The 24,090-nt window shown below is 41.1% G+C and overlaps 1 protein-coding gene across 2 annotated transcripts in view; it reads left to right on the top strand.

Moving 5' to 3' along the window:
- Window positions 1-2,986: 2,986 nt before the first annotated feature.
- The window catches only part of LOC149308972 (transient receptor potential cation channel subfamily M member 4-like), a 34,720-nt gene continuing 13,616 nt past the window's right edge, over window positions 2,987-24,090 (top strand). For both annotated transcript variants that reach the window (XM_089531530.1, XM_089531529.1), the window contains exons 1-16: window positions 2,987-3,058; window positions 3,186-3,253; window positions 5,379-5,547; window positions 5,924-6,104; window positions 10,938-11,104; window positions 11,267-11,444; window positions 13,077-13,141; window positions 14,189-14,371; window positions 14,623-14,722; window positions 15,553-15,668; window positions 17,300-17,644; window positions 17,996-18,124; window positions 19,172-19,301; window positions 20,323-20,468; window positions 21,969-22,081; window positions 22,883-22,981. In XM_089531530.1, the coding sequence (XP_089387656.1) occupies window positions 3,032-3,058; window positions 3,186-3,253; window positions 5,379-5,547; window positions 5,924-6,104; window positions 10,938-11,104; window positions 11,267-11,444; window positions 13,077-13,141; window positions 14,189-14,371; window positions 14,623-14,722; window positions 15,553-15,668; window positions 17,300-17,644; window positions 17,996-18,124; window positions 19,172-19,301; window positions 20,323-20,468; window positions 21,969-22,081; window positions 22,883-22,981 (2,216 nt within the window). In that variant the 5' untranslated portion in view covers window positions 2,987-3,031. The remainder of the gene's footprint in view (window positions 3,059-3,185; window positions 3,254-5,378; window positions 5,548-5,923; window positions 6,105-10,937; window positions 11,105-11,266; window positions 11,445-13,076; window positions 13,142-14,188; window positions 14,372-14,622; window positions 14,723-15,552; window positions 15,669-17,299; window positions 17,645-17,995; window positions 18,125-19,171; window positions 19,302-20,322; window positions 20,469-21,968; window positions 22,082-22,882; window positions 22,982-24,090) is intronic.

Genomic DNA, 24,090 nt, shown 5'->3' with positions numbered 1-24,090 from the left:
GTAAATGTCAATTTTGTTTTTACATTGTGTCATATGTTATAGTAAATAATATAACTAAGGCTGCATTTACACTGCAGAATTACAGCAGTTGGACACTACTTTAACAGCCATGGCTCAATGGTATAGAATTCTGTAGATTTATGAAATATTTAGCCTTCTCTGTCAGAAAACTCTGGTGCCACAGCAATAGCAATAGCAAGTACATTTCTATATGGCTTATCAGTGCACTTAAGCACTCCCTAAGCAGTTTACAATGTGTAAGCAATCTGGGTACTAATTATAGCGACCTCGGAAGGATGCCAGCCTGAGTTGAGCTTGAGCCCTTGGCTGGTATTGAACTCACAACCTTGTGGTTTTGAGTGAGTGGCTGCAGTACAGGCATTTAACTAGTGTGCCACCAGGATTCCATAGAATGGACCCAAGACCATTAAATTGCATTAATTCTGCAGTGTGGCAGCAGCCTCCACGTTCTCAAGAGTGACCTCAATTTAAAAATAATTTACTATATGTCTGTACTCAGGTATATCCAGGGGTGACATTTAGTGATGGGTGATTCTCATGTGCTAAATTAACCCCCCAGGTTAGGCAAAGTACCTAAGAAGGCATTATTTTGAAGAAACCTTACACTTAGGGGCATTCACACTCATTGTTTTTGTCCCGAGGAGATGCAGAATGCCATGCTGATGCATATTGGGTTTGTTGTTCCTATTACGTTTTGGGTTTGCAAATCTCTTTGAGTCATTTTAACCCTTGTGTTATTTACACATGCCATCGTTTCAGGTTTAAATGGAGCTGCCTCCCTTCCTTTAACAAAACAGAGTGATCTGAATCGATTCAGAAGCGTATTCACACTGCCGATGATGCGGATTGATGCAGATCTTTCAGGAAAAAACGGGGGGAAATAGTATCCAATATCCCAGGTTAAGTGGGTTTTTTGCTAGCCCCCCCCCCCCAAGTGCTTTCGGTGAACACCAAGGATTCAAACCGGATTCATCCCGGATTATTTTTGTAGTGTGAATGGGACCTAAAACGTAGCTTTTCATGTGTGTCCCATACACACACACACCCATTGTTAGTTCATTGAGAGTTCATTTTCTCATTGAATCTTAGACTAAGCAAGTGGACATAATTTAGCTTTGGACTCAAGATAATTTTGTCCCAATCTCTATGCTTTATGCATGCTCTGCAATGCAGGATGCAGCTGCAGGATGTCTGACAGATTGTGCTCCAACTTCCTCTTAAATATCTTTAGTGAAAGAGAGTCCACATCTCCTGCGGCAGCCTGTTCAACAATAGAGTCATTATTTCTAATTTGCATCTCCCCATATAAAGTAGCACATACACATTTTGCATACATTTGTGTCCTTCTTTGTCTTCTTTTTTTCACAAAGCTTAAATGTCACCCAATGTCATGCCAAGTAACCCACAACAGCAAGAATATTATGCACATGAATGTGGAAGAACACAGATATGCTATTGGAAGAGGATTGGATTGGGAAGATACTCAAATTTGCCAAGATGGATAAATTAACTACATTATTAAAGGAAAACTTTGTAAAAGAGTGGATACATATACAAGAAAGGGAAGAAATTATAACATTGGCAGGTTTTGAAATATAAATATGTTTACACACTTAGGAGCAGAGGTATATATTAATGTGGATAGTTAAATGAAGTAGATTTGAAATAAATTGATAAATATAGATAGGAACTGGGGAGTCTTTTTAAAAAATCAAATGTGGTGTTGTGTTGTGTTGTGGTGCTGGTGGTTGTATTTATGATTTGAGGTGGAGGGAATGTATTATATGTGTAGGTATGTTTTGTCTTTACTGTTTGGGACTTTTGGTGATTTATATGTGGAAACTAATGAATATTATTTAAAATAATAATTTCAAGTTACTCTTGGGTTTATTTACCCACCTTTCTTGCAAGCCATCAGTTCAGACAATGGCAAGACAAGGCTGCCTGTCTCCCAGCAACTGGCAGTATGTGGTGGAAGGGAAGCAGAAAGAAGAGAAGGGCAGCCCTGAGTACTTTTGCACACACACCCATGCTGGCATTTAGTGTGAAATATATGTGAGAACAGAATAGACATTAGTCACCCAGTATGGTGAATTGCCAGAGTGAAATCTGGAAAATAGAGATTCATGCACTTCATCCCTGAGCCAAGAAACTCAGTGAGTAGCCTTGGGCCATTCCTTCTCTCCTAACTTGATCTACATCACAGGGATATGGTTGGACATACATGTAGACTGCCTTGGGGTCATTGGAGAAAAGGAAAGATATACATCTGGAAGGCTATATGTCTAATTAATATACAAATTACTCCAGAGTAATTTGGAGCCTTTGACTGCACTAAAGTTTATGAGCCCTGTTTTAGAGCTTTTTTCAGACTTCTGAAAAAATGCCTTCAAGCCATTGCAACACCTTCTGAGAAACATTAAGAGAATTAGCAAAGTACTTTGGGAAAAGAGAGAAAATCTTCCCTAATTTACAAGCTCATATTGGTTTCCACTCCGTAGTGGGACAACATCCTCTGCCACACTATTGCATTTGATGGAGGAGGCAATGGGAAAGGGCGCATCAAAATGCCAAGTTATTAAACTGAGATACAGCTTAACTTATTTATCGCCATTTCTTATTTTTTTACTCAAAGCCGGATGTGCAAACTGAATGGACTAGAAGGCTTTGTGAGGAGGTAGGACATGATGATTTGGCTAAAAGGGACTGGAGGAGTGGAATTTTTTGTGGGTAACCCCAACCACCACACACCAATAATTCAAGCTCTTCCACAGACATAACTGTGATCAAAATCTTATTCTAGAGGAACTCTGTATTACTCGCAGAGGTGTTTATCCGGTCAAGCAAGTTCCTGAACTGGGTGTGGTGCTGCTGCCAGTGGGTTGGATCTTGAAGCTGTCTCTGTTGCATGATCTCTCACTTACTCATTCTAGGCGAGAGAGGTGCCGGAGAAACAGCCTGGAGACGCCAACTCCAGCCTGGCATTGGCTGTGTCCCCCTGGTCCACTTCATGGCCAATCCTAACCAGAAAGACCAGGTATTGCAGCCTTTAGAATGCCAATGTTTTGCCAGTAATCAAAACTGTTTGCTTGAAGTGATGGGGCTTTCTGAGAGGGGTTTTTTTGGTGTGTCCCCCCAATTCCTAATTCTCAATTTTTCCCCAGGCATGGATCCCCAAACTCTTCAAGAAGAAAGTCTGCACAACATTTATAGAGCAACCTGGTCAACCAGGGTGAGTAAAGCCTAATCTCTCCCCCTACTCCGCCTTTTCACACGATACAAATAGGCAAGGACTTCCAAGTCCTCCCAAGGCATGTACTTTCACTTAACTTCCTCCTCTTCCCTTGCCTTATTATCATTTCTCCCTGCGGCTACAGAGGTATAGATGGGGTAGAGATAGATATAATTTACAAACTGTTCCATGTCAAGAGATTTCAGAGTGATTTACAATAAATTAAAACAATCAAATACAAATTAAAAAATAAAACAAAAACAGATCGCTCAATAAAAATTTGGCTGGAATTGATCAGGGAGGAAAGACTCCAATCTATTTTTCACAACCCCAGAACTGCTGAACTCTTGATAGGTTCCTGCAGGCAGTGCTCCTGTTTCTACAGCTGACTGTCCCAATTTGGCAAAGACAAATCCTCTGTCCCACTTTTCAGCTGCTTTTAAATGTCCCAGTTCCAGTCTCCTCCTCTCACTTGCCCCGTTTGTCATACTTCAATTGCTGCAAACTGAGTTCAAAGTAGCTTTCAATCAATTAATTCACAGGGGGAGGAGAGGAGAGGAAGGTGTAAAATCTTCCCTTCTCCACTAGGCTCAGGCAAAAGCAAACCACTGCAGCCTCTTCTAGCTTGCATGTCTTCCTTATTAGTACCGTTTGTCATCGTGACCACGTTATGATGTTGCTTGGCTACACATGTTCCAGTTTTCATTGGTGAAATTTTGGAGAGAGTGTTCATGTTGTCCTCTGCACTCCCCTTGATTTCCATGCAAGCAGATTTCAGTGTGAAATGACTGGTTCACAAGCATTTATTTGTGGTGCTGAAAACTTCCTGGGCTGAGCAGCACCAGTGGCATCAAGTAGGGGGTACAGACTGCACCAGGTGACACACTAAGGGGGTGTGTGACACTACTGCTCCTCAAACATGTGCGTTTTGGCAGAAACAGGATGTGGCATTTCCCTGTGTCTCCTTAAAATGCTGAAGAGATGATGTGAGTGGGATGAGACTCAGTGGGAGGAGAAGGGAGAGACCCCAGTTGTTGTTGTTTTTTAAATAAACTTTAAAATTTCAAAATTTTTATTCTTTTTAAATTTTCTTTAGACAAATCACATTTTACCAAATTTTCACTTTAACCACATAAAACTATGTATATGTAAATCATTTAGGCTGTGTGTATGATACTGTAATTTAAAGGTATAATTTTAATTTTACTAGTTGTTTATGCCACAACTATTACCCTTACCATATATACTCATGTACAAGTCAACCTCATGTGTAAGTCAAGGGAAGATGTCAGGCCCATGGCCAATGGATAAGTCAAGGGTAAAACTTAGGGGGCTATAAGGAAGGATGGAAAGGGGGAAATACCACTTCCATCCCTCCTTCTCCTTCTCCTTCTCTGGACCTCTCCCAACTGATTCCCAGGTGCTGGAGAATAGGTTTTAACATCAGATTAAGAAAGGAAGCAAGTGGTTTTAAATGGAGAGGTGTTTCCATAGAAAGCCAGGTCTTGCAAAACGAACCAGAGAGAGAAGCAAGTGGTTTTAAATGGAGAGGGTTTTTTCCCCATAGGAAGCCATGTCTTGCAAAACGGACCACAGAGAGAAGCAAGTGGTGTTAAATGGGCAGTTTTTCCGATAAGAAGCATGGTCTTGCAAAACGGACTGGAGGGAGAAGGAATTGGTGTTAAATGGAGATTGGGGCATGAGGCTGGTTTGCTTTAGGAATTTTCTAAGCACTACAGTCTACCCAGAATTTTAGGGTCAATTTTGGAGCATACATTTTGGTATATTTGGTGATATATGGGAATTACGATTTATGAGTAACATTAATACAAAAAACATTCCTAAGGATTCTGTATGGTGTGGGATGGGAGGAGGTCAATGGGGGGGGGTGACACCATGAGTTACCGCACTGGGTGACGCCAACTCTACTGACACCACTGAACAGTGTGGGCTTCATCCTCTTTCTGGAGCCACTATGTTGTAGTTGGCTCTAGGTGGTAGACCTCAAGGTTGTAGTAGTGAAAAAACAGAGCCTAAAATGGGGCTGTCCGGGATCTGTACATCACAGCAACACCCTTCTTAAAAACTCTCCTCTGTGCTTCCACCATTTTTTTATCCCACCCAGTCTGTGCCAGTGTGGGAGTCCTCGCAATAACCACAGCTCTGTAGCCACAGAAGATGCCTTTGGAGCAGCCATTGTTAGCAAATGGGACTCAGCCCAACACACCACAGAGGGGCCCACTGATGCCTATGGTGAGGTGGAATTTGTGGGAGCTGGCCGCAGGCCTAGCAAGGTGAGTTTTATCACAAGACAGAGGTAAGCTAGTTGATTGGATCGGGAAGGGGAGATTATGAGAAGGTCTGTGATACCTCAACAAACCTAAAGCAACATTGCCAACTAGCTTTACAGCAGCCTTTCCCGAATAGGTGCTCTCTAGATATGTTGGGCTGCACCTCTCATAATCCCTAATAGCCATGTTACTTCGGGATGATGGGAGTTGTAGCCCAAAATATATGTGGGAAGAAGGAGGCTGCTATATAATATAAGACAGAAGAGACAATACATTTTGAAGTGACCTATTAAAGAATTTAGGGGAAATTTGAGCATCAGAATCTGAGGGCGTTCTTCTTAACCTTGTCCTCTACTACCATTTGTTTCCTACACTGCAGTTCATTCGCCTGTCAGATACATCCGATCCAGCAGCTGCTTATGGCTTGGTAACACACCACTGGAAAATCCCACACCCCAACTTGGTAGTGTCTGTGGTGGGTGGTGAAGGTGAGGTGCGTGTGAGGGCCTGGCTTAAGGATGTACTAAGAAAAGGACTGGTGAAAGCAGCTCAGAGCACAGGTAAGGGAAGACTCTTCAATGTTTTCAAGGTCACCACACTTTCAGTAAGGGTATTCCTCAGGTGATCAAAATGTTATGATTGTGCCAGGAAGATCCCGAGTCTTGCCAGTAAGGACACTCACCCCTTGCACATCTGAACTAGCCATCTTTTGTTCTGTCCACCAAATTATAAAGTCATATAAAGCTAGAATGGGCCTTCTGGATGTTGTTGGACCATAGTTCTCATCATTTCGTACCATTGGCTATGTTGACTAGGGCTGATGGGAATTACAGACTAACAACAGCTGGAGAATCTCAGACTGACAACCCTCACTGTAATGGATAACACTGTTATTATAAGATCAAGCTGCAGATGTTGATTTCTATGTGAAATAATGTTGGGAGAAGCAAGGGAAAAGAATGTTATCTATTGTGGTAGTAGCAGAGGCATTTAGGATCTGATGTTGAAATCAATAATTACTGCATTTTAGGATGAAGTTGGGGTTCACGTTTTTTTTTTCCAGTTTGTGCAAACTGGTTTAGCAAATATGCATATACTGGAATTAATATTTCCATGTTCAAGTTTTTTTTAAGATGAAAATAAAGAAAAACTGATGTAGTTACTAGTGTATAGAATTTGATTCAGGAATACTGAGGGTCAAACCTATGTACATTGCCTTGAGTACTTGGCATAATCAATGAATGCTTGGATGGACTTAATCCAGTCAGGAGCCAGACATTTCTTATTGCAGTACTCTGGATTCCTTTGTACAGGATGTAGATAAGAGGAGTAATTTACATGCATCTTGGCCTGATGCATATTGCTTTATGAGACGTTGTGTACACAGATTTGAAACTACCCAGCCAAATGATCATACCTTGATTTATTGAGCTGAGATATGCATTACCTTTTGCCTGCAAATGTAACCTGCTCACTACATCTTAAACTGTGGTTTCAGATCCTAGTTTGTGCTAAAGTTTGTAGCCCCAGTTGCTTGGCTTGATCACAGTGATGCATGGGAATATCTTGGCTTAATAAAACTAGATACAAAAATCAGAATACAGCCAGTGCTTCCCAATGTCGATCTGTTCTGCTTCAGATAACACAACTAGATTAAAATTAGAGAGTATTAATTGATAATAGCAATTGTCTTTCCATAACAGTACAACAGTCTTCCCCCTTTCTCTAGAGTGAGGATGGGCAACTATATTAGGACAGGGAATACCGTATATATTCAAATAAAAGTCAACTTCATGTATAAGGGCAGATTTTGGGGCCAAAATTATGGATTTTGATATGACCCATGGATAAATTAAGGGTAAAACTTAGGGCCATGTAACAAATGATATAAAGCCTGAAGGAAAGGAAAACAATGCCAAAGAACAGAATATTCTGGCAGACATAACTGCTCTAAAGACTGGATGGATGAGAGAATGAAGTAACGACTCTGGCTATGTTTTTCTGGATTCCCCAACTCAGTTATTCAAGTATTAGTTTTATATGCTGTTTTATATCTTGTTTTATCTGTTTTATTGATTATTGTAATTTTATCTGGATTTGTACGCCACTTTGATCTGAATTGGAAAAGCGGGATAGAAATAAACTTTAATTATTATTATTATTATAAGTGGGGGAATCAGTGCTTCTATGATAGATTACGCTCTTGCCTTTCACAAGGGGACGGTTCCTTTTTACAAAAAAGAGTTATAGTACAGTACTTACATTGGTCCATGGATAAGTTGACCCAGGTTTTGGGAGTCAATTTTTTAATCAAAATATCTAGACTTATACATGAATGCTTCTGCTGCAGTCTGGGTGATTTTCATCTATTTGAGGATGATGTTTTCATCTGGAATATACAAATTGGTGGAGTATCTGTGGGTTTGAGGGAACAGCAAAACAGGCTATCCCCCCCCCCCCCCATCTCCAGATGGTTGTGAAATCATGCTCTAGTGATGCATTTTTTACAAGCTGCATTTACTAGATGGTAACCAAAAGCATTTTATTGTGAGCATCTCTTTTCCACAGTTCATTGTGCAGTAGCCACTGAGACAAAGATAAAAAATTGGATGTGTCTTATCTGTCCTTCTCTGTAGTCAAGCCAAGGTCCAAAGACATTGGTGAACAATATCTGTGGCAATGGGATTAAGTTCTTTGTTGATAAAAGATTTTATTCAGCCCATTCAGTAGGTATTTTCAGGATGCCTTACAATCATAAAGCAAGAAAACAGCAACCACAGCAATTAAAAATGCAGCAATAAAATATTAAGACAGCAGAAAGAACAAAGAGCTTTGTGGTATCTTAAAGAGTAACATATTTGATTTGACATAATAGACAGCAGCTCTTTTCATCTGATGCATGGCTAAATATTGTGCCTTCCTGGAAATTAAAACAGCAGAGATGGCAGAAATGGCAGAAGTACCAAAGGGGCAGACTAAAACAACAAGAGCTCTGGATTTAATTTATGTTTTAGAATTGCTGGTTAATTGGAAGATAACAAAAGTAAAAAGAAACCAGACAATAGTTTTGCAAGCATAGTGGAGAGATTAGGGTTTGGTGTAAGGGTTTTGCCTTAATCACACTGCTGCCATCAAATGTAGGGATTTCTACTTATCCCCACCTCTGCCAACAAATGTAATGACCTCCTCCTATCCCACCACTATGGCATTAAATGTAGGGAACTTTTAGATGGCCTTGCAGTTCCTGTGCAAGATTATATTAATTTTATCTCCCCACCAGATACCACCACAACACAAACACTGTAAAATGAACTGCATGTATGTGAAGTGAAGAACATTGCCCAGGAGTAACACTAATGCTATTTTAAAGAAAAATCTGCAGTAGTAGCAACAGGTTGAAAATAATCATATTTCCAATTAGATTGTTAAAAAAAATAATAAGGTGGCTTTTTATTTCTCTAAAAAATAATTTCTCCCAATGTTCACTCAGTTTGTTAAGGATTCTTTCTTGGTTTATTACAAGTCCTGCAACGTGAGCAAGCAAAATAAGGTGGAAGGAGGGAGCAGGAAAAGGAGGGGCGACAGAAAAGGAGAATGCTGACTGCTACTTCGTGTGCTGTGTGTGTACAGAGAAAACATTGGAGTTTATCAGACAAGGGAAATTGGAAGTACAACCCAATGGCAATCTGAATGCAATCATGGGGTTTCACGTTATTGCATGATAGACTACCACATGCAATTTTGGGCAATGGCAAGCTATTCTCAGGCAATGGGAAGTCAGTTCGAATGAACTAGCAAATTCACGTGAATGCATTCTAGCCCCACTTTCTTTTCATTCAAAATTAAGAGAAATTCCTCCCGTGTGATAAACTCCAGAAAAAGCCCTTTTTGAGACTTGGGTGTTTGCACCAAGGGTGTTGCTATGAATGTGCCAGTGCTTTTATTAGGATGCAGTTTTGTGACATGCAGATAATTTACCGGTAGCACATTAAAGTGGTTCCATATTGTGGAAGGTGTGCATTCTTTGGAGTCTTTGTGTTTCTATGCAGGCACAAATGCTTTAGATAGTTTAATATTACAATTTGATTATTTTTTTTAATAATACACCGTGTGGATTTTGTTGTTTGTTATCATGTGCCTTCAAGTCATTGTGACTAATTCCCTAAGGCGAGCCTATTGTGGAGTTTTCTTGGCAAGATTTGTTAAGATGGGGTTTGTTTTTGCCTTCCTCTGAGGCTGAGAGTGTGTACCTTGCTCAGGATCACTCAGTGGGTTTCCATAGCTGTGCTGGGGTTCAAACACTGGCCTCCTGGTTAATATTCCAATGGTCAAACCACTACACCACACTCTAACTTGTGGTTTTATTCTACTTGTTTGATAATCTTGTTTTTAAATCTAATTTTGGAAGAAAGATTATATATAAACATAATAAATAAATTCAAAAAAGATGTGTTTTTGTGACCCAGGAAATTTCACAAGTTGAGGCAGGTTTGTCTTGTTGAGGAGTGATATGTTTAAAGTAAAGTTGCATGCATATCCAAGAAGAAAGTTACAAATGCTATGTTTTACTCTACAGAGTGGTTTTTTTTCCTCATTGTCTCTGTATTTATGAAGCAGTGTGTAAGTGTATGTGTGTGTATGATGTGTGAAGTGCTGCTTCCAGCTGTGTAAAAGCAACACCTTCTAGGAAGCATATTTCATGCTCTCTGCATGCATGGGTGTGGACGATTTGGACTATGAAGCACCCACACCCTTTCGGAGGGCCGGCAGTGTGCTTTTTAAAGTTTAGAGAAGAGGGAGGGAGCAGAATACATAGAGGGACATTTCTGGGCTTGTCCCTTTGTGTGTACTTTGTGAGATAAGCAGTTTATGTATGGGTAACAGGGGATAACTTTGTTCAATAGGTGTGTCAAAGTGAAATGATTGTCATTCATTGTTTTATTATTAGTGTACCTCAACCACAGATTAGTTACAATAACAGGGCTCATTAGAAGAGAGTGTAAGGAAGGGTCATGAAGTAGTCAATTCTTAAAACAATCAAGTGAAAATGATTTCTTTTACAGTAGCCCCCTGTTATCTTCTGGGGTTTGGTTCCAGGATTCCCCGATGGATACCTAAATCCATGGATACTCAAGTCCCATTAAATATAATGGCACAGTAAAATGGTGTCCCTTATATGAAATAGCAAAATCAAGGTTTGCCTATTGGACTTTATATATATATTAAGTATTTGCAAGCCATGGATGCTTGACTCAGTGCATAAAACATGGATAAGGAGGGCTGACTGCACTTCAAAATGTACAGATTTTGCGCAATCATTCATAAACTATAAAAGATTGCAGTATAGTATCATGCGACTGTAAGCTTCCCCTACTTTTCTTTCTCCCCCATAGGTGCCTGGATTATGACAGGTGGGCTCCATGCTGGCGTGGGCCGCCATGTTGGTGAAGCAGTGCGGGACCACACCACAGCCAGTACCAACCCCAGTACTCATGTGGTGGCAATGGGCATCGCTCCATGGGGCATCGTTGAGCAGCACCGTTGTCTTGTGAACCCCAAGGTATCGGGGAATAGGAACAAAACAGTAAAGGGGGAAACTACTAATGAATGCAACATAGGCACATAGATATTAAACTGGCTGCTGAAATTTTAGTTCATGTGAAAGAAATTGATTATTCTAGGCTTTCCTTTATTCACTCCTTCCTTTTCTTTCAACTTGAAGGGTCTGTTTCCAGCACGTTATCCCCGGACAGCCCCTGTTACCCCTTTCTGTCCTCTGGATTCCAACCACTCGGCTTTCTTCTTGGTGGACAATGGGACAGAGGGCAAGGCAGGTGGTGAGGCCTCCTTCCGTGCCCGTCTGGAGCGGTACATTGCCCAGCAGAAAGTAGGCGCTGGTGGTAAGAGACCTTTTTTATATATATAACAAAGAACAAACCTTCCTATGGGTTGTATCTAGATGGAGATTTTATTGAACAGTCACACTGCCTATTCACAGATTGTTCACAACTAATTTAAGTCCTGTTTTGCTGAATAGATCTACATCTAAAGCCAGTCCATGTCTTTTTGTAATTGTGAGTCATACTTCGTACCCATTGACTATCATTCCCAAAGTAGCACAGCACAGGCAAATAAAAATGTACTTCTTTCTCTTTTAATGTGGGCCATATCCCACCCAATCTACACTATCCAAAAGAAAGAAAGAAAGAAAGAAAGAAAGAAAGAAAGAAAGAAAGAAAGAAAGAAAACCAAACCTGGTCATTGTTCCTACTTTATTTATCTTTACAGGGTAATTGTACTATTTGTTATTAAGTTAAATGATACTAGGCCTAGTGATGAGAGAGTTTGTTGGGGTAGTGCCCTCTTAGAAATTTGATCTTTTCCCCACATCCATAAGAATAAGGAAGAGGCCTAGATCTCTGCAAAGTGGAGGTGAATCTGTGTTCAGGCCTTCAGACAGATAGACAGACAGATAATCTCCTACACATAATAATATATGAAAGACATGAGGATGAAGTCTAGATTAGACCTTCATTCCCCAAGACCTAGCTTTTAGATGGAAGTGGCTTTTTAAAATAATCTAGACAAACATTCAATATATTCTAGCTGATTTTTGAAATAGTACAGCCCAGACAATTTTACCACCTTAATAGGTTCACATTTGCTGCCTCAAAGGCTACCAGAATTCAGTGGTCCAAATAGATTCTAGGAGTTCTAATCCAAACAAGTAACTTTCCCAGGCTCTGGTGTATATCCCCACTATGGACTTTATTACACAGGGAAAATCAGGGGTTTAAAGAGCCTTTATCCTGTTAAAATCGTGTTATTGCGATAAAGATTTTTACACACATTGTCATTAAAGAACCATTATTCTGGGAATAAACAGGCAATAAACACTAACACATCGTTCACAGGGAAATCACGTGAATGATTTGTTGGTGTTTATTGTCTGTTTATTCCCAGAATAATGGTTCTTTAATGACAATGTGTGTAAAAATCTTTATCGCAATCGCACAATTTTAATGAGATAATGCCTCTTTAAACCCTTGATTTCCCCTCTGATTTTCCCCATGTGATAAAGCCTTATGTCACTATAGCAGTTTGATATCTCTTTAGCTGCCATGGTTTCCTCATATAGAATCCTGTGATTTGTAATTTTGTGAAATGCTCAGAATTCTCTGCAAGAGGGTTCTAAAAGAGAGTGGGCTAGATCTCTCTGGCAGAAAATACCAAATACCTCACCTGACTACAAGTCCCAGGATTCTGTATGATGGAGCCACCGCAGTTAAAATGCAATCGTACCACTATAGCTGTACAATGTAGATACGCCCTGGATTTAATACTCAGAATTCTGCTGCTACATTTTTATACTGCTGGCTAATTTTCCTAACAATGCATTTCTTTTCTGGAAAGGAAAAATACTTGTTCCTTTTTTCTTTTCTGTTCCCTGCATCGGTTTTCTAGTATTTCCCCTTCTTAGACCTCTGAGGTCTCTATTCCTTCATCTCATTTCTCCATCTTAATCCCCACAGGTTGTGGGAGTATTGAGATTCCTGTTTTAGTGCTGCTCATCAGTGGAGATTCATCCATGTTCAAGGTAATGGGTGGGAGATTTTGTGAAGGCCATGGGGTGAGGATGGAACACAGACACAGAGCAAACAACTGTGGGAATGAACAGATAGATATGGCGGGATTTGTGAGCAGGTACCCTGCATCTGGATATAAATGCTTTGGGAACAGCGTGACCAGATGTCATAACTGCAAAGGAGGACAAGGCACTGTAAAATGTAGAACATTCAAGAAAAATGTAGGACATTACAAAATAAAGGCTAAAACACTACTATAAATATAAATTCATTTCATATGGTTTATTGACAGCTAAATTACATATACAGGATTTTATTATGTACTTAACCATATTTTTCTGAAGAACTTGTCTTTATTAAAATGCCTTGTTGGCTTACAATATACTTGCAGAACTGTGAGCAAGGCAAATGCTTAAAATTGTACTTTAATAGCAACAAACCCTTGATTGAATCTACATTTAAATTATTCCTTTCATTTGCCAGTTGTGCTGAAATTAAAGGAAAAAACTTTTTTCTAAATTTGCATTGTGTCCTCAAGCAGCCCATTGCCTAACACCTTTACTGTCCTTTTCCCTTCCAAGAAACAAACACTCCCTGAGTCTTGTCTACTGCTCCTGTTAGGAGAAAAGAACTTTAGAAGGATCCATCCTATTCACCTGTTTGTAATAAGGATGGACTGCCAAGTAGATGAATTTCTGGAAGGGAAACAGCAAACGGATGCTACTCAGTAGGCTTCTAGTGATGCTCAAAATGGAGGACATTTTGGAATTCTTCCTGGATGGAAGGTTTAAATGTAGGACATGTTCTGGAAAAGCAGGACATCTGGTCACCTGTTCAGAGAGGGCTGTTGTTTAAAGATAGCAAAATGTCTTCAACCAGTCTCAGTAGATAAGCATGGAAAGTTAGACTTGTTGAGAATGAGCTAATGGTAAGTGCAGGTGTGGAGAAGGACTAGGGGCCAAGATGTGAGATAGAGGCCCCAGGAAGAGACAATTAAGTAGATTTCTAAGGGGCTCATCTCCTCATACCCAGTACTCCTGTTTTGTTCTCTCCTCCAGCGTGTATCTGAGGCTGTGCACGCCTCTATCCCCTGCTTACTGTTGGCAGGAACTGGAGGAGCAGCTGACTGCTTGGCTGAGTTGCTGGAAGAAACACAACCTGGAGAGCCCCTGAAGACACTGGCTTTGAAGAAGATGCAGGGGAAGTTTCCTGACAATGAACTGGAGCACTTGGCAGAGGAGGTGAGATCCAGGAACCTCCTCACTTCTAGCACTGCCTGTCCTGTCCATCTGTTACTTTGCTATCTCTGAAACGTAGAACTAACTCAGATTTCTTCCCATTCCATCTGAATTTCATACTTTCCTTCCATAACTTTCACTAGTCCTCCCTTGGTTAGGAAGTGGGCATGGGAAATTTTCTGTCTGGTGAAGCAAGTCTCACCCCACCCCCCACCCCCCAAGCAATTTATAACTACCTCTCAGTTCTTCACCAGGTAGAACGTATTGGGGCTCTGAGAGAATTGGTGACCGTTTATTCAGACCAAGAAGGTTTGGAGGAATTTGAGACCATTCTGCTTAAAGCATTGGTGAAAGGTAGGTTATTGTTGCTGTTAGTGAATCAATTAGATTTTCATCAATTTATCCAGTCCTCAACATTAGGGAAAAACATTTTGACAGTAAGAGCTGTTCAACCATGGAAAAGGTTGCCTTAGAGAGTGGTAGAGTCTCCTTATTTAAAGAGAGGCTGGATCGGGGGGTGGTGGTGTTACTTTGTTTGTGAGTTCCTGCATGGCAGGGGGTTGGACTGGATGGCCCTTGTGGCCTCTTCCAATTCTGTGATTCTATGAATAGGTTTATTCCATTTGGAACTCACCAACAACATTCCAGCCATTGTTTTGATTGTATTAACACAAGTGAGACCTGCATTAAAATACTGCAATGTAAAATGCTCTCTACTCAGGATTCAGTTCACTGCATTCCAGATTCTCTCCTGCCTCCACAACAGTTAGCAATCCACAGTAATTGAGGATGCTTAATATTCATTAGGCTGTTTGAGGGGATGTGGATGGATTCTTCCCCTTAAGGCTTTTCCACAGAGGTTTTTTTTTAACTTCTGCAAACCTTAAGGTTCTCCAAACCTACTGATATTTCCAATTTGTACACAGGTGTTACTGTTTTGGCTATTCAGTTACAAAAGCAGTGACATTAACAGCCTGAACACCAGAAGGAGAGAGAATGAAATTGTAGAGTTTACAGAAAATTTCATTGTACAGGAAGAATTTTAATTTGAAGGAGTGATATGTTTATTCCCCCCATCTCTTAGCTAGACTGTTCTTTGTACCCCTCCCCATTTATAGTGCTGCAAGAGATTGGGGCAAGCCAATATTAATAGAGTTGCTCTTCTTTTTCTTTTCTCCTGGCAGCTTGTAGGCGCTCAAATGAGGCCACCTCCTACTTGGATGAGCTGCGCTTGGCTGTGGCCTGGAACCGTGTGGACATTGCCAGCACTGAACTCTTCCGAGGGGACATTCTCTGGGAGGTGGGTCAGCAAGGGAGACTGAGGGAAGAAACAAATTGTCTTCCCCCACTCCCATTTTGGGACCTAAGGCAATTAAAAACAAGGTTAGATCCCTGATGATAAAAACATAACAGCAACAACAAAGGTTGGCTATCATATTAAAACACTAATATTTAAAAACAGTATACAATAATTTTTAAAAACATAATAATACAGATAAAAGTATAGCACACGCACCCTGTTAAAAACCTATCTACATAGCCGGTTAATCAGCTAGTGAAAAGAATGCAGAGAGGAGGTGTGAGGACAAGTAAAAAACTAACAGATGTTTTAGTTATAGCAACATATACAGTAATAATGATAAAAATGAGATAATTCCACAGCTCCCCCAAAGTGCCATCTCACATAACCTCACTAGATGGGCCTATGACAATGTTGGGACCAAGAGAAAGCCCTCACCCAAAGATTTTAAGACTGAGGTAGGCTCATCTATGGGGATACAGGACTCTTATCACATGCAGGTTTTGCAGTTTTAGCAAAAGAATAGCGTCTTTGGCAATACCTATTGCATGGTGTCGCCTCTGACACACTGCTGAAGCGTTGTTAGAGGACATCTTTTCATTGATGGGCAAAACCCATCAATAAATGGCCAATCACACTGCCAGCCCAATACTCCACAGGTGTGACAGGCAGTTCGATATTGAGCAATCGCATGGTGTCAGTCTCCTCCCCCTCCCCACTGTTCCCAAGCAGCCTATTTTCTCCCCCCTTTTTTCCACTTTTTCCTTCTTCATTTTTCACTAAATTGCATTCCCATAACTCCAGAATTGTGCTACAAATTTAAAAAAAAGAAAAAGGAATTTCATGCTGGTTAGTGCAGGAAGATAGCGTGTGGGACCATCAATGGCACAAAAAGCCCCTGTTGCACTATGGAAGAGAAGTGGGATAATAAAAGCTCCAAAACTGGTATGTTTCTGTTCATTTTAAATGATAAAGTCAATAGTGCCCTTTCACAGTACACAGTTATAGCACTTTGACACCACTTTAACTGCCAAAGCTGCATCCTGTGGAATTTTCGGGTTTATAGTTGGATGAGGCACTAGAATTCCCTGGCAGAGAATTCAAAATACTTCACAAAACTGCAGGTCTCAATATTCCATAGGAGACAGTGTTAACAGGGTAAGTGGAATCAAAGTGCTATAACTGCATAATATGAAAGAGATATAAAGTTATATCTCAAGAGGTCAAGAAAGAAGGTTTCTATAGATCTCTCACATGTTTTGATCCTATCAATTTGGGAAGAAGGAATTGCGTGGTCACTGATTGGTTGACTTTCATAATAATACTTTGACCATTAGCAGAGCTTGGATACATAATTTGTGGATATTACTATTCCCAGCATGACCACTGAGAGATATGGGAGTTGTAGTCCTCTAAAAGTAATGTTCCCAAGCTCTGACCTGACAGTCAGGTAGTTCTCATCAGTTATTCTCATGAGATGTATAACCAGTGGACACTGCATCCATCCATCATCTCTTTCTCAGACTGGGATTCAAGGTGGCCCACAAAAGAAAGAAAATTACAATAAAACATACATAGTTAAAACATTTAAAAATTGTCTTAAAACTTTCTCATTCTACTCTTTGCTGCAGCCTAGCCTGCTGGAAGATCCCATGCGTGATGCTTTGTTAGGAGACCGCCCTGCCTTAGTGCGCCTGTTTGTGGAGAATGGCTTGGATGTTGGACAGTTCCTGACATGGAAACAGCTGGAGTACCTGTACGCAGGTGCACCTGAGGTCTCGCTGCTGCACCAGCTTCTGGAGCGACGCCACGGAGCAGGCCCTGAGCCCTCTCCACCACCTGAATATCTGCTGGTGGAACGATCTCTGCCCGATTGCCACTTGCCACAGGTGGCCCACATTCTGCATGAGCTACTGGGGGACGTCTGCAGTCCCTTTTATGCTGGACTTCACCCTGATGGCCACAAAGGGGCAGGGGTAAGTTGTGGTGGTATTCAGCTCTGAATGAACTGATCATGGACTGGATGTATCTTGCAGTCTCTTCCAATTCTATGGACTTTATCACATTAAGCTATAACAACAAAATTTTAACAGGATAAAAACACCTTTGGCTAGTACTTATAGCCAAAGTAGAAAGGTGTGTTATAAATTAATTTTATATCAGTCAATCAAATAAACAAATAAATGTTATTGTGGCAAAATTTGGGATGCATGTTTTTTGTGTGATTATAGATTTTGGCTTGCTTTTGAACACCAATCCCAGATCTAAGATAATTGTGTGGTTGTTTATTTCCCTGTGCTTTTTTTTCTTTTCTTTTCTTTTCCAAGACCAAGGGATCAATACCCAATGGAGATCCTGTATACCTCGACAAACTTTCACCAAATCCTTGGACTGATCTGTTTATATGGGCAGTGCTGCTGAACCGTAGAGAGATGGCCATGTATTTCTGGGAAATGGTGTGTATGATGGTGATGATGTATATAGCACCATGTTAGATGTAGAAGGCATTGTAACAATATTGGGATCTTTTTAAAATAAAAATGTTGCCAACTCTTTATACAACTAAAATGCATGTGTGCGCCTTCTGATATCCAATCAGGACAAAAGAAGTTTATGCTAAATAGAAGCCATGCTACATAATAGGTAACAGATCTCTGATCTGATTGCCTGCTTTAAAAAAGGTGGTGATGGTGGTGGTATTGCAGCATGGGTCATGTAGTGGTTCCTGGTGAGCAAATCAGATCCAGAATGTGCCACAGGGGAGAAATTAACCCTTTTCTTCTATCCTGTCAGTGGTGATCCATAACAGGGACACTCCACATCTCCTTTTACCCTTGAAGAAACACAGAATCTCTTGCCATACATCGCTTTCCATCTCATCTGGTTGTACCCTAATCAGAAAAGTGTTTGGATTTTGATCCCAATAGCTCTCAGTATCAAATTATTGCTTTGCCAGCCATGTCCGTATTTCCTGAGACACTGAAGCAGGATCTGCTGCAAAGTAAGGTCTCTTCTATACTATACAAATATAGCATTTTGATCCCACTTTAACTGCCATGACTCCATCTTATAGAATCCTGGAATTTGTGGTTTCATTAGGTATTGAGAATTATGTGCCTGAAAGCTGCCTCATCAAATCCCAGTAATTTGTAACATTCAGTGAAGGCAGTTAAAGTGGCATCAAAGTGCTGCAGTTGTTTTGTGCTGTATGTCATGTGCCCACTTGCTGCATCTCAGATGGTTATGGGACACAGATCAGGGCCTATGCTAAAGTCTTGGGTAGAATGTGGAAAAGTTTCTTTTTTGTAATTCAGCTCCCATTCTGCAGGTCTGAAAATTGTAGGTATTTCTAGAACTGTATTCCAAAAAAGGAACTTTTTCATGCACTTGGCATCTTAAAGGAAAAACAGAGGGCTTCCCAGGCCTGAGTAAAACCAGCCTGAAAATGCAGCATAGCTTTGTTCTCTATCCCCACTGAGGTTACCCATTTTGTTCCATCACAGGCACCTGATGCTGTAGCTGGGGCATTGGCAGCTGCACGCATGCTTCGGGAGCTTTCACACCTGGAGTCAGAGGCCGAGGAAGAGGCAGCCATGAAGGACCTGGCAATGCGCTTTGAGAATCTGGCCATAGGTGCGTGAGAAGGGGAGACAGGAAAAGAGAAAATGGAGAAAGAATGTTCAGGAGTGAAAGGGGAGAACCCACCTTCTCCATGACTCTGAAAACAACAGTCTGACTCCACTTTTGGCTCTGTACCACCAACATCTAACAGATGAAAACTAGGACACATGTAGCCAAGCAACCTCAAGAGTGTGGTCAAGATGGTAAAAATGATTAATGAGGAAGAATGCAAAGCTAGGATAAGCTGTTGCAATTTGCTTTTGCCTGAGCCTATTGAGAAAGGCAAGATTCTGCTCTCTCTTCTCTTCTCCTCCCTCCCCACTGAGTTATTTGAGTGCGAACTACTTTTGCACTTCAGTTTGCAGCAATTAAAGTAAGCTGAGGACAAAGGGGGAAATTGGGAGGAGGAAAAAGAAACACACATTTTAAAAGTACGCTCGTCCCTCCACACACATTTTAAAGTACACTCATCCCTCGCTGGGGGTAGGGGCACAGAACCCCCGTGAATGTAGAAAAAATGCAGATAACAAAAACACTATGTTTTTACCTAAGAGAACACCTCTCTGGGAATCTCTAGTTCCTCCAGTGCAACTCTGTGTGCAACATCTGCCGGACATTGACCATAGAATTGCTCTGGAGGAGCTACAAATGCCTAGTGGAGTGTTCACTCTGGGAATCTCTAGGTCCTTCAATGCAATTTTTGGTTAAAGTTGATCACAGAGTTAGATTGAGACTCCTTTAAAATTCCTTTTCTCCCTCAGATTTGTTGGCTAGCTTTGGATGATTCTTTCTCTGCCTCCTTCTACTCACTGTTCTGTGAAATGGGTATATATCATGTTAGTTCTGAAGTGATAGTGGGAATGTGGGAAAACATATTTTTGCCCATTATGGGTGCTATGGTAAAACTCTCATATTGACAATGACTTTTGTCAATAAGGATGTGGATTGTGGGTGTAACAGGAAGTTTTGAGAAATTCTTGGCAATACAAATAAAATTGTCTCTCCTCTCTATTCTTCCTCCACTCAACTCCAGGTGTATTTGGTGAATGTTACCGCAATGGTGAACCACGGGCCTACAAACTACTGGTCCGCCGTTCCCATCTTTGGGGTGGAGCCACAGTCCTCCAGTTGGCTCATGAGGCTGATGCCCGGCTCTTTTTTGCTCATGATGGTGTTCAGGTAGGACCATATGGAGGTTTGCAGTATGATACGGTTGAGGCATTTCCTGGTAGCTCACATTCCCTTAAAACTGTGGTGGCAACTTTCAGGGGTTGAAAGCTATTTTTAGTCTCCTACAAGATTCTGGAGGGCTGAGGCCACCCATTTTTCCCTACTGCATCCACAAAATTACCTTTTTTCAAACAGGGCCAAGAGTTTATGCAAACACTAAGGCCTGTGAGGGACACCATTGGCCACATTACATCATTTTAAGCCTCTTTGAATTTGATTTATACAGACCTATACCAGGTGCTGCAGGGACCCTTGTAGGGGGCATAAAAGGCTTGGGAGTGAATGTAACTTATGGGCTGTCCTTGCCCAGTCCTGCATTAAGAGCTATGGAGGTTTGTAAACAGAAGCTGGATAGCCATGTGTTGGAGGTGCTTTGATTGTGTCTTCCTGAATGGCAAGGGATTGAGCTTGATGGCCCTTGTGGTCTCTTCCAACTCTATGATTCTATTCTAGGCACAATCCAGGAGGAACAATATGGAAGCTATGATTGGCAAAGCAGTGCTTCTGCTGCCTGACCAGCAATACAATCCTTTACATGTCTGTTGGAGAGTAAATCCCACTGAGGGGTTTATCACACTAGGGTAGTAAATAGCAATTACAGTAGAATAATAGCATCTTGGGCAGGTACTTATCACATGACTTTGTGTCTCTCCTCTTGCTTTGCATTTCAGCTGTTGGTGGAGAGCACCTTTTCACTGACAGTTCTCTGACACTCCAATGAATAGGTGCAGTGCACTCCACCAGTGACTGCACAACTGGAGAGACATGTAATGTGATAAGAACCTGCCAAAGATGCTATTATCCTACTGTGCTTTACTGTAAATGTGCTTTTTAAGAGCCAGTGTGGTGTAGTGGTTTGAGGGTTTGACTCTGGAGATCAGGGTTCAATTCCCAGCCTGAGTATAAAAACCCACTTGGTGAACTTGGGCAAGTCACACACAGCCTCAGAGGATGGCAATGGCACACCCCCTCTGAAGAAAGTTGCCAAGAACAACTTATGATAGGGTCACCATTAGTAAAAAGATTTTGATGGACACAACAACAACAGAAACAACAATTGTGCTTTACTAGCCTCATGTGATAAACTCGTATATTAAATGGAACTACTCAGACATACTGTAAATATATATAGCAGGAATAGGAATCCAAATGCTGCAAAACTACAGCTCCCAGCATTACTCACAATTTGCTATGCTGTGTGGCAGCAACCTTGTACTCAGCAAAGCTATTGCATGCACTGAAAGACTTAACAGAATAAATTCAATTTTGGGACAATTATCTTTATTAGGCCAACCAAAATATTTTAATGCACATTTAGGATTATCTGTAGGTGGGAAAAACAGTTTCAAGCATTTTAGATATGAAAAAGAATGCAAATATGGGAGAGTGGGGGATCTGAATTCCCCAGCCTCACCCAGTGCTGATTGTCTCCTGTATTCTCCCTCACAGTCCCTGCTTACCCAGAACTGGTGGGGAGAGATGGACCGAAGCACCCCTGTCTGGCAGCTCCTTCTCACTTTCTTCTGCCCCCCTCTCATTTTTACCAACCTCATCACATTCAGGTAGGTACCACTGGCCATAATTTGCTTCATCAGTGCTCAGGAACAACACTATGAGACAGAATTTGGGAGTTGGGGCATGCTTATTTCTGATAGTCGGCCTTGTTGTGTGTGTTCAGGTCATTTCTGACTTATGACAACCTTAACTTTTCACAGGGTTTTCTTGGCAGGATTTCCTCAGAGGAAGTTTCCCATTGCCTTTCTGAGTTTGAGAGTGCTTGACTTGGCCAAGACCACCCAGTGGGTTTCTATGGACAAGCAGAGATTTAAACCCTGGTTTCCCAGGGTCCTAGTCCAACATTCAAACCATGCTGATCATCAGCATGCTGGACTACCTCTCTGTAGTGAGCATCTTGTCACAGTGGGACTGTGGATACCAGTACTGCATTGCCAGGGAAATTTCTGTTGACTTACTAGGACAAAAAGAGAGAGATGGGTACCATCCTTAAGTAACTTGCCCTGCCAGCCACCTTTGGAAACTCCATCCAAAGACCTCCTGAATCCAGGGCTCTCTAGATACAATATATTGTGCTAGATCGCCTATGACGTATTAGCTACACTGGCTGTAGCTAATGTGGATGTTTATAACCCAGTTTTTCTGAAGATTCTCAGGTTGAGGATGTTGTTTAACCTTGGATTAAATTTTTAGTGTCTTCCTTTAAGCAATGCAAAAGTGGTCACTATAACTACTATAAAATAGAAAATAGAAGTGGGAATAAACAATCTAGGAATCCCTTTGAGACTGAACACCCCCATCCTAAACCTATTTTCTCAAAATGTGAGTGTGACTTCACTCTTTAACAGGACCATGGATGATGACCTCCGTCTGGATCCCTCAGGCCCGATTGAGCTGGACAGCCTTGACACAGATGTGAAAAGTACCATCGGAGACATGTTGTCTGAGTAGGGGGAAATGGTCATACTTTGGGGACAGGGGTGGGGTGGGAGGAAGGAAGGAAGGAAACAGAGGCGGTGTCCCAGTTTGTAGAGCTGTAGTCACAATGGGGCTTGTAGGAAGTAGGATAAAACACTGTAAAACATAACATTATTAATTACTTGTTCCACCCATTCATTTACTCCATGTAATTTGTTTGTTTCTTTGTTTAATGCATATCCTGCCTTTCTCCCAGCACATGATTTAAGGTGGCTAACAACCACTTAAAAACATACAAGAACAACAACTGTTAATACAAAAGTTAAAACACAGTTAAGTCACAATTCTAATTTAAAAATACAAGTTAAAAACAACAGTTTAAAAGCATATTTAAAATATAATAAACTAGGAGCACAATACACAGCATTAAAAGTTGTACAGGTGTGTGTGCATGTGCATCCATTTTTTTCTTTCTTACACATTCTCTCTCTCTCTCTCTCTCTCTCACACACACACACACACACACACACACACAATTCTAAAGGAATGAAGCAGTTGCACACCCCCTTTTAAGTGCTGCTACTACCTTGGAACTAAGGAGTCAGATTTGGCCACTTGTCACTGGAGTGAGAAGCTGGCATTCCTGCCTCCTTTTCCCCATAGCAGCCATTTCCAGCTTCTTGGAAATGCTACACAAAAAGTCAGGGCAAGATAGGTTGCTCACGGGCTCCAGGTCCCTTCTCTGAGGGTTCAGTTTTTGCTGGGGCAGATACAAGGAAACACAAGGGAGACATATCTTTCTTCCCCATTTTCTCACCAATTAGTGCAGTAACTCTGCTATTGAAATACTGTTACAGTGGTAGGAGAAGGAGGTCCTGCATGAAGCTAGAAATGCTTCTTGCCCCCACCATTTCTCCTGAGACTTCAGTCCAGCAAAAAAATAATATTTAAAAAATGACCACACAAAGTAGTCACGATCCCTCCAAGGTTTGGCAGCCATCCCAGGAAAAAGAATAATTACAAATTAATCTCAAAGAGCATCACCTTGTGGCCCTTTGTGGTTTGATGAACCTGATCTTGCAGCCTTTTTTTTGCTGATGGGTGGAAAGATGTACAGTCAGACATAAAGCTTAGAAAT

This window comes from Sceloporus occidentalis, unplaced genomic scaffold (genome assembly GCF_023333645.1).
Source record: "Sceloporus occidentalis isolate IW3139 unplaced genomic scaffold, rSceOcc1.0.p SCAF_7, whole genome shotgun sequence".
Taxonomy (NCBI): domain Eukaryota; kingdom Metazoa; phylum Chordata; class Lepidosauria; order Squamata; family Phrynosomatidae; genus Sceloporus; species Sceloporus occidentalis.
The sequence above is the reverse complement of the archived record's forward strand: the minus strand, read 5'-3'. Positions and strand labels throughout refer to the sequence as shown.